The 13,508-nt window shown below is 38.4% G+C and overlaps 1 protein-coding gene across 3 annotated transcripts in view; it reads right to left on the bottom strand.

Moving 5' to 3' along the window:
- The window catches only part of FYB1 (FYN binding protein 1), a 156,887-nt gene that overhangs the window by 35,063 nt on the left and 108,316 nt on the right, over positions 1-13,508 (bottom strand). For all 3 annotated transcript variants that reach the window (XM_058564187.1, XM_058564189.1, XM_058564188.1), the window contains exon 3: positions 12,105-12,261. In XM_058564187.1, coding sequence (XP_058420170.1) covers positions 12,105-12,261 — 157 coding nt within the window. The remainder of the gene's footprint in view (positions 1-12,104; positions 12,262-13,508) is intronic.

Raw genomic sequence — 13,508 nt, 5'->3', positions numbered from 1 at the left:
CTGATTCTAGATATTATAATAAATAATAAATAAATAATAATAAATAAGCAAATAACTGGCATTCAATTTCAACTGTACCCTTAACATTCTTCTATAATCTCATTACAATTTTTTATAGTAAACCCTTTCTTGTATTACCCTTCTCAATGGCTATTCAAAACCTTCACTACTTTCCTCAAATCTCCTATTCCTCTCTTCTCCCCTATAATCAGATGATCTTGTTTCTTACTTCACTGATATAATAGCAGTTACTGGGTATGAACTCTCTTAAGAAAATACATTCTTTTAATCCACAAATTTATCCACATTTATACCCATCCTTACCTTCTTCCTATCAAAGTTCTTTTCACCTGTGTTCTGAATCCTATCTGAATTATCAGTGATTTTACCCCTTTCATCCCATTTCTTCTGTCATAATATTATTTATTATTATTATTATTATTATTCCTTTTCTTTCACTCCCATCCCTAAATATCTCACTCTTTGTTTTCTCCCTCAGCCCGAGTTACTCTTGTTCATAAAGAACAAATACTTCTCTTTACCTTTCTAAACCTCCACATTACCACAAGATAATCCTCCTTTTCCCAGCCAAAGTAGAAACCCTGTCTACACTCACTGACTTTATGGCCTCTTCTCCCACTCATTTCTTCCTTGACTACAGCCTGGCTTCTATTGTCAATCCTTCACTGAAGCTATTCTTTTTTTTTTTTTTTTGGTGAGGAAGATCAGCACTGAGCTAACATCTGATGCCAATCCTCCTCTTTTTGTTGAGAAAGATTGGCCCTGAGCTAACATCCACGCCCATCTTCCTCTACTTTATATGGGACGCCGCCACAGCATGGCTCTACAAGCAGTACGTCAGTGCCCGCCCAGGATACAAACCTGCGAACCCCGGGCGGCTGCAGCGGAGCATGCGCACCCAACCGCTTGCACCACCAGGCTGGCCCCTGAAGCTACTCTTAAAAGACTTAATTACCAAATCCACTGGTCACCTCTCAGCCTGCATCTTACTTGATTGCTTTCTGGCCATTAACAGTACTGTATTGGCTGTTTTGCCTTCCTTGAGTTTCCATAAGAAATCTGTCCTGGCTCACTTCTTATTTCTTTGGCCAACTATCCCACAATTTCCTTTGTGGGTTTATTTTCCTCTGACTTTCCCTTTAAGTGATGATGTTCCTTTGTGTTCTGATCTTGGCTTTCTTCATTTTTTTCGCTCTACATCTATCCCCAAATAGTCTGATATACCCCATAGCTTCACATATTATCGTAATGTTGGTGACGTCCATATTGAAATCTCTAGCCCAGGTCTCTCTTCTGAGTTTCAGACTCATATATATATATATATATATATATACACACACATATATACATATTTACCTGGACAGCCCACTGCAGGTTCTATATTAACATCTCAGAAGTTGAGGATTCCCTCTTCCATCCCAGACTAAACCTGTTATCCTAGATTTCTTATCTTGGTGAATGGCACCACAATTCACATATCCAAGCCTCAAGTTATCTTTTATTTCTCATTCTTCTTCAGTTCCACATCAAATTAATCAAGTTTTGTCAGTTGTACATATCGAATGTCTCCTATAATTCACTTTCCCCTTCCACCTCTCTCCTCTCTCCTGATAGACATGAGAACAGGATTATACCATATCTGGTGTGGACTCTGGAAGCAGCCATCTTGACAGTTGTCCAGTGACCAGAATTGCTCTTCATCTTCCCCACCCTTCTCACACTGCTGCCAAAATGATCTTTCTAACACAGAAGCATGATTATGTCCTTCTCATGTTCAATACTCAAGTCGCTTAAAGAATTAGGAAAGAGTGATACTTGAACCCAGGAGATGCTGGTTACAAAACAAATCCCATTTGAAGAATGTGGGCTGGAAGTGCTTTGCTATCACTAAGACCATAAAAAGGGCTCAGTGGGTACACTTGTGGCTCAGGAAGAATTGCCATGGATGTAAGTGTCTCAGTCTCCACCTGAGATAGTAAACATATGTGGTCATCAACTGTTAACCTAATAAACTCACTTTAAAAAAAAATTGAAATTTTAAAATTTAACTTACATGTGTTTAGCTTTTATTTTTGGTAAGTGTAAAGGCCCAGTTAATCAACTCATTATCTTGGTCATGACAAGACACTTGTTTCCCTTAGTGAGTCTTCTTAGTCTTGGAAGATTCAGAATTAAATACAGAAATGATGGAGTAAGTCAAACCCGTGGTACAAAAATTTGTGGAATAAGTTTTATAATTATTGGGACAATGTACATATGCTCAACATTTTGATTATTTGTAATTTTTAAGAGATTTGTTACATCAGAAAATATTCAGTCAGATGTGTCAAATCAATTTAAAATTTGTAATTTAGACTTTTTATTGTAGTTGAAAGGCGTGGACTTTAAGTGTGGAGTGGCAACAGCTGCTCACATCAAAAAAGGAGAGTCAACCAGACATTATGGGCTCCCGATAAAAGAATACACCATCACCTAGGAAAGGGTCTTGCCAAAAAAAAGAACTAAATTTCATCAAGCCATCTCTACATCCAATTACCAATTTACAAGAAATACAGAGGAGCAGGAACACTGAAGCTATAGGGAAGCAACCAGCAAAATCTAGACTGTGGGCAACTACAGTGCCAACTAACAATTTGATTTCCTCAACAAATACATTGCAATAAATAAAAAAAGAAGGAGTAGAGGGTGACTTACAGCTTGAAAGAGAATTACAAAACATATAAGCCAATGAAGATGTGTAGACTTTGCTTGGATTCTTATTCAAAGAAACTTAAAAGAAAACCCACACATTCAGTTTAAGAGACAATTGGAAATTTGAACACTGACTTTATATTTTATATTAATACATAGACTCCATTTTTAGGGATCCCTACTGAAATATTTATAGATGAAATTATATGATATTTGGTATTAGTTTCAAAATAATATGAGAAGAGGTGTGTGGGTGTGGGTATAGATGAAACAAGATTGGTAATGAGTTTATAATTGGTGAAGTTGGTGAAGGGGACATGGGGGATCATTATACTATTCTCCCTTGCCTTTTACATGCTTAAAATTTTTTGAAATAAGTATGCTTCTTAAAAAGTACAATGCAAAATGCAAAGTATAAAGCAAATGCAATTGGAATATTAAAGAGAACCGGATGTGGTTTGATACATTTACAGGAGTCATTTAAGTCTTGGGAGGGTTTTGCTTAGTGGAGTTATTAAATTTTCTCAGTTAAGTATTTGAAATGCTTAAAAATAAAATTCAATATATAAATTTATATATGCAATGTAAAATGTGCAAGGGAGTTTAGCTAACTAAATTTATAAACATAACTATTGATTTAAAAGAATTTAGTCCGAGTTGTCCAACCATTAATCAAAGATCTCCCTGAAAATAATTATTCTTACTTAAATAAAACTTACTAGAGGTATCAATAGGCTAGCAAGTTATGTTATGTAAATTTAAGGCCTTAAAATAAATTAGGCCTTTGCATTACTAACGTTAATGAATTGAATATTAATTAAAAGCACAAGATGTAAATCCCTTAGACATCAAAATACACTGACATTCTACAAAATAAAATCGATAGCCCTTTTCATGGTATACCAGGTTCTTAGGATCAGCCCTGTTCTTCTTTTTTTTTTTGAGGAAGGTTGGCCCTGAGCTAACATCTGTTGCCAATCTTCCTCCTTTTTTCCTTTTTTTCCTCCCCAAAACTCCAGTAGATAGTTGTATGTCATAGTTGTACATCCTTCTAGTTGCTCTATGTGGGACACCGCCACAGCACGGCTTGATGAGTGGTGTGTAAATCCGCGCCCAGGATCTGAACTGGCAAACCCTGGGCCGCTGAAGCAGAGTGCACGAACTTAACCACTATGCTGCTGGGCCAGCCCCCAGCCCTGTTCTTTTACAGTTTTATTTTTCACACTTCCTCGTACATCATCTTCTTTTTACACATTAATACTAAACTCACCTACTCTCTGAACACTCGCTGGTCTCTTGTGCCTCCATGTTAAGCCCATGCTTTTGCTTTTCTGGAATAATCTTCCTTCTCATCATCCCCTGTTTGTGACCCTCCTTAATCTTTAAGCCTCTCCTTAAACACTCCTCCTCTCTGAAGTTATCCTCGACTCTCCTAAGCTCATTCAATTGCTCCTTCTATATGTCATGTCTTGCTCCATTACAATGATTATTTTGTATTACTATAATTATAGAGTAATTGCTTGCAGGCCTCTCTTCCTACTATGAGACTATAAGCCCCTTGAGGAAAGAGGTTGTCACTTTGCTAGTTAGTTTATTATTATGAATGTCATTTTTAGAAAGCTATTAGAATAATTCCTGTCATGTATAGGACTTTGATTTTTTATGATGCATTAATGATGTCTCAGTTAGACTAAGAAGCTAAATTAACTTTTGTTACTAAAGTGAATTGTTCATTATCATTTTTAAAAAAGAATGTTAAGTTAGAAAGATTACTGGACTTGCAGTTTACTTCCTAAAATACTTGGATGAATAACAAATACTTGCAAATTGAAGGGTGTCTGTATGGCATATTTGTACGTATGTGCCCGCACGTTTATGCAAACCATTTATTACTTGTAGACAATGTTTGCATGCACACATTTATTCATGGACCCAACATTACAGCATACAAATCTTACTGCTATTTTAGATAGGTCTGAATTCATAATATGTATAACATTAAAATATTCAATAAATATGAAATAGGGATAAGAACAGGAATGATAATGAAGAATAAAAGGGAAGAAGATGAAGAAGAAAAATACGTGAATGTCATGCATAAACCCAGATCAAACTGTCACCAATTGTTCAAAAAAAAGTGTTCCAGGCCTTGAGAAAAGGCCCACAGAGACAAACAATGAAACCAGTCACAGTCCAAGTGACAGAAAACTCAGCAGAGGGAGGGAGTAAAAGAGAAGAAAAGGAAGCTTATCAGCTGTTATAGGATGTCTATTCAAGAAGGCGTTTCACCATAGTTCTTTGTTTTTATGCTATGGCATGCAGAATGAAATAGGAAAAGTGAAGCTAATTTAATATTATGGCTGTCATTTTTAGAAAGCTGTTAGAGCTCTACTTCCTGACTTTCAAAGCTATAAAGCTATTGATCTTTATAATTTATTTGCTATTCATGACTTTATTTATGACTGTAGCTTTTAATTGTAAGGTTTTTTTTTTTTTTTTTTTTGCTGAGGATGATTCACCCTGAGCTAACATTCATGCCAGTCTTCCTCTGTTTTATATGTGGGTCACCACCACAACATGGTGACCGACTAGTGGTATAGGTCCGTGCCTGGGAACTGAACTCGGGCCGCCAAAGTGGAGCGCGCTGAACTTAACCACTAGGCCATGGCACTGGCCCTCAGGTTTCTTTAAAAAGAAGATGGAGGAAATCTAAGTGACACGAAAACTTTGTCCTATACCTGCCCTTACTAGAATGAAATCCTGTGAACTTTTCTCTGGAACACGTCTTCCTACATTGACTGCATGGGGAACTATAAAACTACGACTTGTTTAAGCCAATGCTTTCCAATTTGAGTTAGGGAAGACTATTCAGTAGGGTACAACTGATATGGCAAGTCTCAAATTCCAGAAAATTTTAAGCATTTCTAATTAATAAAAAGGTTATAATGGTAAATGCTTGCTTTTCCTCTAATTTTAGAGCCAAAACCAAAAATTTTATACTGACTAAAAATGATCTCAGGGTAAGAGCTGTTTAACCTTTCCTTTTCCAACCTTAGTCACTTCCCATTACTTATTATTTTTTATTGCTTCACTTTTCCTGTCTCATTACTACGAATAACCATGTAATTGGTTTTGTATACCAAAACATTTAACCATTGAATTTATTTTCATATGAAGAATTAGTTATACTGTTAAAATTATAATTAATTTTTAAAAATAGTACCCAGACATATGTTACACTGAAGATGCTGATTTGAACACTAATAATGATAAAGATGCTCTTTTGATCCATTTCAGTTCCTCCTCAGGTGTCTGAGTAAAACAGCAGAAAATGTGGCTAGCTGTTTTCTGACCACTAGGTGGGGAAACAATACAATTTAAAATATAATATAACTTTGGCCTCAACTACTTTATTTTTAAAGATGTTTATTATCTCTAATTCTCACCTTCCTCCAATCTTTTACATTCTGACGGAGTCCTGACCTGAAGATATAGTTACAAGTGACTTCTGGGAAGTAGGCAGGTGACGAAGGCCACTGCTCCCTTCTGAAATTCCTTCCTTGGACTCAATTAGAGACTTGTTTTCTCGCCTTAAGCGATGCAGCTTCTACATCTTAGAGAGAACTGTAAACTTCATCAGTCTTCATTCCTTTGGGAAGCCTGTCCCTCACCTGAGCACTGGTTCCCAGTTGCTCTAGTCCTTGGTTCCAGGAATTCTCCCTCTCTCCACCATTATCATTTTTCCCTCTTTAATGGATCTTTCTACCATTTCCACCAGCATACAGACTGTTATTTCCTCCATCTTAAAAAAAAAAAAAATCTCAATTCCATTTTTCCTGCTAGTTCCTGCCCCATTTCTTTACTTCCCTTTCCTCCTTTAAAGAGTTGTCTATACTTGCTCTTTCCAATTCCTCTTTCATGGTTAACATCCGATGCGAATCCTCCCCTTTTTGCTGGGGAAGATTGGTCCTGGGCTAACATCCATGCCCGTCTTCCTCTACTTTATATGTGGGATGCCACCACAGCGTGGCTTGTTAAGCAGTGCATAGGTCCGCGCGGGGATCCGAACCCACAAACCTCGGGCCGCCGAAGCAGAACACGTGAACTTAACCGCTACACCACCAGGCTGACCCCTCATATTCTTTTAAAGCTATTTCAATCAGGCTTGTATCCCCGCGACTCCTCAAAATTTCACCCGCACTGACGTCCACAGGCCTCACTTATTCAAATAGTCTTCAGCATCGGCTGATAGTTGATCATGGCCTCCTCCTTGGGAATTCTATCTTTACTTGGCGTCCAGGACACCACACACTGGTTTTTTTCCCTACGGTATCGGTTGTTCCTTTTTACTCTCCTTTGCTGATTTTTTCTTCCCCCAGGCCTCGTAGAGTTGGCGTGCCCAGGGTCCGTTCTTCTCCTCTCTAGTTATACTTGTTTCCTTAATGGTGATCTTAACAGTCGCAAGACTTTAAGTGTGGAATTTATACCTATGACTCTCACATTTGTATTTTTAAACCAGAACTCTCTCCCAAACTCTTCTCTTCTTATACACAATTGCCTCCTCAACATCGTGTTTAAGAGACACCTCGAGCTTAACATAGCCATGCCCTCCTGATCTTCCCCACCCCCAAACTTGCTCACCTTCAGCCTCTCCCGTTTCAGTTGATGGAAACATCATCCTCACAGTGGCTCAGGCCAAACTCCTTGGAGCCATCTTCCGTCCCCTTCCTCGTTCATACCCCAAATTCAAATTCTGTTATTTCCACCTTCAAAATATATTCAGAATCTGGGCACCTCTCACCACCTCCACTGCTGCCATCTTGGTTTGAGCCACCTCCATATCTTGCCTGCATTTCTGCAATATCTGGCTAACTTGTTTCCCTGCTGCAACATTGGCCTGTGGTCTCTTAGCAGACAGTTGTTAAGGTAAGTCAGAAAACATCACTGCTCTGCTCAACCTCTTTCAGTGGCTCCCATTTCACTTAGGATAAGAGCCACAATCTCTAGCTTGACCCACGTGCCCTATAGGAGCTGAGTCTCTTCCTCCTGCTCCTTCTCTTGCTCACTCTACTCCAGCCCCAGTTACGTCCTTACCAGTCCTTGAACATTCTAGGCCTTTGTTCCGTCTGTTCCCTCTGCCTGGAACAGTCTTCCTCCAGATATCTGCATGCCTAACTCCCTCATTTCCTTGAGTCTTTGCTCAAGTATAACTTCTTATAATGGGGGCTGCCCTCACCTCTCTGTTTAAAGTTGCAACATGCTGTCCCCAACCCCACCCTCACATTATACCGCCTAACCTTGCTCTATTTTCTCCCATAACACTCAATATTTCCTAACATACTATATCCTTTACCTGTTTATTATTTTTATTCCTTTGATCTCTTGCCCCCTGTTTTATGAGGGCAGGGATATTTATTTTGTTCACTGATATTCCCTGAACTCCTATTACAACAGCATAAAGTAGTGGCTCAAAAAATAATTGTTGAGTGAACGTAAAAATACCTATTAGATCTTGACCTGAGAGTGGCCTTTGATTAGAGAGAGGAGGAACGGCATTTGCAGGCCGGCAGAGGAAACACCTGGGAAACACCCATGTGTGTGTTTTGAACGGTGGTGAAATGGGGAAAATCACAGAAACATCCATTATCTCACAATTTTACTTAAAGATCATCCCATAAATTTCCTCTCACATGAAAAATACATTTTTGTGCCTGAATATCAAGCCCCATTTTGCTTTCATTTCTTCTTTGTATCTTATCTAGCTTCCCCTACTTGGGGGAAAGTTTCTAACCCAGATATTTCTTCTTTTTGGAATTTTCTTGAGCTCTCTGATGGGAGTCTGAAAGTCTTTCTCTATACACCACATTTTTACTTTTGGAGGAAAAATTATCCTGTTGATGTCCCTTAGCTTTTATTCTCTCTTTTCTCTCCATCTGACAATTAACTTTCAGAGACTGAACCAGGCAACGTAATATCTAAGACTCTTGTTTCTCTCCATCTTTCTTCTGAGAGATTGTATTTTCTGGAGTTGGTAACTCTTGGATGAATCAGACTTTCTAATTAGAAGTCCTTAATAAGATGATAATAGGGCCAACCCTGTAGCCTTGTGGTTAAGTTCAGTGTGCTCCGCTTCGGTGGCCCAGGCTCAGTTCCTGGGTGCGGACCTAGACCACTCATCTATCATGTCCATGGTGGCTGACATACAAAAGAGGAAGATTAGCAACAGATGTTAGCTCAGGGCAAATTTTACTCAGCAAAAAGCAAAAAAAAAAAAAAAAAGAAAAAAGAAAATAAGATGGAAATAGGGATGAGGTAAAGTTTATTACAATTAGTGGGTTTTGCTAATTTCTGATGAAAACAATATTACAAGTCAGAATTTGAGTCTGGCTGGTTGGCAGTCCCTTTTCAACTTTGCAAGAATTCCCTGCAAAACTGGGAAATTGACCAGCATCCTTATGAAGAAGTAGTACAGAGTAGAGGACTGTTTTTGAAATCTTTTCTTCTTTCTAAACTTTTTATTCCTGGCCTTATCATAATGGATTCTAGGAAGTAAGTTTGCAGAAAAGAGTTAACACAGCAGGGCTGAAGCTGCTATATTTAGAAGACTCTGCTACCAAAATTGGCCTTTGGTTTGTATCTGGGAACTCAGTTTCTAAAAAATTCCCTACACTGATAGGAAAAGTTGCCTGAGTACTTTAGTGTGCCTAGACTGTATAAACAATGCAACTTATGATGGACATCTGCTTTCCTTCTAGAAGTCTGGTATTTTGGTAGTTACTAGGCAGAAGGTGCCTATGTGACCAGCTCTCAATAGAAATCTGTCTCTAACAGGCTTTCCTGGGACGCAACATTATACACTCGTTGCATTTTTGTAGCTGGAGAAAGGAGCACTCTCAGTGTGTCAGCACCCAGGCTTAGACGGAGTGTTACTGTGACCAATCTTAGCTGTGAGGACTACTATGCGTTGAGTCCTATGAGTCCTTTTAGTGAATCGTCAAACATATGGGTGGTCCTGGGGACTGGCAAAACAGCAGGAATAATGCCAAATACTCCTTCTTTCCACAATTTCTTCAATCAAACCGGTACCAGTCTTCACGTCTTAGAAATGTTCAGGAATTTATGCATAAGGTATTTATTAAAATTTTTCACTAGAATTACACAAGATCTAGAAGCCTGACTGAAGCCAGTAGCTGGGACAGGGTCACATGATAAAATTCAAAAGTACTAAGTTCAAAATCTAGTGGGTTAAATTTATCAGAGTAGGAAAAAAAATTAGGGAAAAGAAACAGGATTTAGTACATGTGAAAGCAAAATAATTTACATGGAAATTAGGTGTATATAAGAACACATTAATTAGTTATTTTAATTAAACTAATATTTATTTAGCACTTATATGTCAGTAGGCAGATGGCTTACACCCTTATTTGGTAGCTGGATATCATGGGGTATTAGAGTCTTTAAATTAGAATTCATAAACCCAAATGCCTGGAAGGGTATGCAGTTAACATAAATGCACAATGCAGGTCGTATACAAGATAATAGCCATGGAGCTCCTCTAACACCTTCTAGTTACTGCCTTTAAGCCCCCCCAAAAGTATAATAAGTGAAACAAAATGGAGGCTACCCATGACAAATGTGCTTTCAACTCTGCTCAAAATTGTGATCATCAGCATTTAAGGAAAGTTGTCAATCATTGTTATTGACAGATTCTATTACATGGAATACGGATTTTAAGTACTTTAAATGTAAAGAACATCGAACTGGTAGGGGATTGAAGTGGAGGAAAAACAAACTATAGCTAAATACTTTGGGATATTACTATTTGTGGTACAGGAGAATCATGTAAAGCCATTTTCTAGAATAGGGAAGAGAAGGTCTAGCCTGACTTGCCACAAGGATCTGTGCTTGCCATTGTCAGAATATTTCTTTTTAAAACAACATTCCATTCTATTCCAATCTTCCACTCACTTTTTCCTCAACCAGCTATTCTGGTAAATCACAGATAAAGAGCCCATACAGCAACCCCTAGAGTTTTGACCTTTCTAAAAAGTACCATCTAAGAAGATTTAAGTGAGAGTGGGCTTGAATAAAAGTTTTTTAGGTTTTTAACACACAAAAATCTGATGGATAAGGGAAAACCTGCAGTTTTTTACTTAAAGGAGGTTATTTAGCAGAGTGGTTAAAAGCACACATTTACCTTGGGCTCAGACTGACATTGGCTCAAATTTCTCCTCTACATTCTTGTGTGATCTTACAGAAGTTACTTAGCCTCTGTAAAGTTCTATTTCCTCATCTGTGAAATGATGATGACACTACCCATTTGATAAGGTTCTAGGGATTATATATGTAAAGTGCCTAGCACATCATAGGCAGCCAGTAAAATATGGTGGTAGTGGTGATAATAATGGCGGTGGTGGTGATGACGATAATGGTGGTAATGGTGGTGATGATGTAATGGTGGTGGTGGTGGTGATGATGATAATGGTGGTAATGGTGGTGATGATGTAATGGTGGTGGTGGTGGTGATGATGATAATGGTGGTGGTGGTGGTGATGATGTAATGGTGGTAGTGGTGGTGATGATGATAATGGTGGTGGTGGTGGTGATGATGTAATGATGGTGGTGGTGGTGGTGATGATGATAATGGTAGTGGTGGTGGTGGTGATATAATGATGGTAGTGGTGGTGGTGATGATGTAATGGTGGTAGTGGTGGTGATGATGATAATGGTGGTGGTGGTGGTGATGATGCAATGATGGTGGTGGTGGTGGTGATGATGATAATGGTGGTGGTGGTGGTGATGATGTAATGATGGTGGTGGTCATGGTGATGATGATAATGGTGGTGGTGGTGGTGATGATGTAATGATGGTGGTGGTGGTGGTGATGATGTAATGGTGGTGGTGGTGGTGATGATGTAATGATAGTGGTGGTGGTGATGATGATGATAATGGTGGTGGTGGTGGTGATGATGTAATAGTGGTAGTGGTGGTGATGATAATGGTAGTGGTGGTGGTGATAACAATGGTGGTGGTGATGATGGTAGTGGTGGTGATGATGATAATACTGGTGGTGGTGATGATAATGGTAGTGGTAGTGGCGATGGTGGAAGAGATGGTGGTTATGCTGACCTGAAGAATGCTTCAGAACTTTTGAAAAAGCAGTGGAAATTTTCTTCAATGAACTCTTGAGAGGAAAACCACAGTAAAAACAGATAAACCAGGGTTGTTTAAGGGTATGGGGGTCTGAGAGCAGCCTGCCCAGCCATCCCTTCTCCCTGCTCACCTTTGTCGCCCAGCAGTTTACCATGGAACCCTCAGCATTCAGCCAAGCATAGTTTGAAAATCTATGACAAGATATTGACAAAGAAATGGCAAGATAGTCTTTTGCTTACTTTATATCTAAGGGAGGTTTAATGTTTCTGGGAGGTAGACTTGGGACTGGTGGTTGTGATGGGTGAGATGCTGGCAGTGGTGGTTGGCTGGCTGGATGGGGTGGTGGAGGCGGTGGTAGGGAAGTTGTTGAGTAAGACGTTTGGCTTTTGCTGGTACCTAAGAAGCAAAGCAAACAGTACCATGAGTTAAGACAAATTTTTAAAATACAAGAACTGGCTATTCCAAGTATGCAGAAATGAGGATCTTAAATGTAAGAAATGCATCCTAAGTTGAATTAATGCTTTAAAGAGTCTAATATTCTAGGTATTATGGTAAAAGACATTTTAAATGTTCCATTTCTATTTTTTCCCCAGCTTTATTGAGGTATAATTGACAAATAAAATTGTAATATATTTTAAGATAGTTAAAGTTTATAATGTGATGATTTGATATACCTATATATTGTGAAAGAATTCTCCCCTACCAAGTTAATTAACACATCCATCACCTCACATATTTACCTTTTTTGTTGTTGTTTTTGGTGAAAACATTTAAGTACTATTCTCTTAGCAAATTTCAATTATACAATACAGTGTAATCAACTATAGTCACTATATTTTACATTAGATCCTCAGAGCTTATTCATCTTATAGCTGAAAGTTTGTACCCTTTTACCAACATCTCCCTATTTACCCCACCCCTAGCCCCTGGCAACCACTTTTCTACTGTCTATTTCTATGAGTTCGACTTTTTATTTTTAAGATTTCACATATCAGTGATACCATGCAGTGCTGTATTTGTCTTTCTCTATCTTGCTTATTTCACTTAGCATCATGCCCTCCAGATTCACCCAAGTTGTTACAAATGGCAGGATTTCCTTATTTTTTAAGGCTGAATAATATTCCACTGTATATATATACCACATCTTCTCTATCCATTTACCTGTTGATGGACACAGATTGTTTTCATACCTTGGCTATTGTGAATAATGCTGCTATGAACATGAGAGTGTAGATATCTCTTTGAGATAATGATTTTGTTTCTTTTGGATATATACCCAGAAGTGGGATTGCTGGATCACATAGTAGTTGAATTTTTAATTTCTGGAGGAACCTCCATACTGTTTTCCATAGTGGCTGCACCAGTTTACATTTCCATCAACAGTGTACAAGGATTCTCTTTTCTCCACTTCCTGGTGTTTGCTATCTCTTGTCTTTTTGATAATAGCTCTCCTAACAGGTGTGAGGTGATATCTCATTGTGGTTTTGATTTGCATTTCCCTGATGATTAGTGATGTTAATAAATGTTCTTTCCTTGAGACAGATGAGTTCTTTGAGTTTAATTCCCGCTAGTAAAAACAATTTCCCTTACCTTGTTAAGGAAAACCTTAACAATTGTTAAATCTGGGTGTAGAGTATATGGGT

This window comes from Diceros bicornis, chromosome 20 (assembly GCF_020826845.1).
Source record: "Diceros bicornis minor isolate mBicDic1 chromosome 20, mDicBic1.mat.cur, whole genome shotgun sequence".
NCBI lineage: Eukaryota > Metazoa > Chordata > Mammalia > Perissodactyla > Rhinocerotidae > Diceros > Diceros bicornis.
This window is presented reverse-complemented; position numbering and strand designations above follow the sequence as displayed.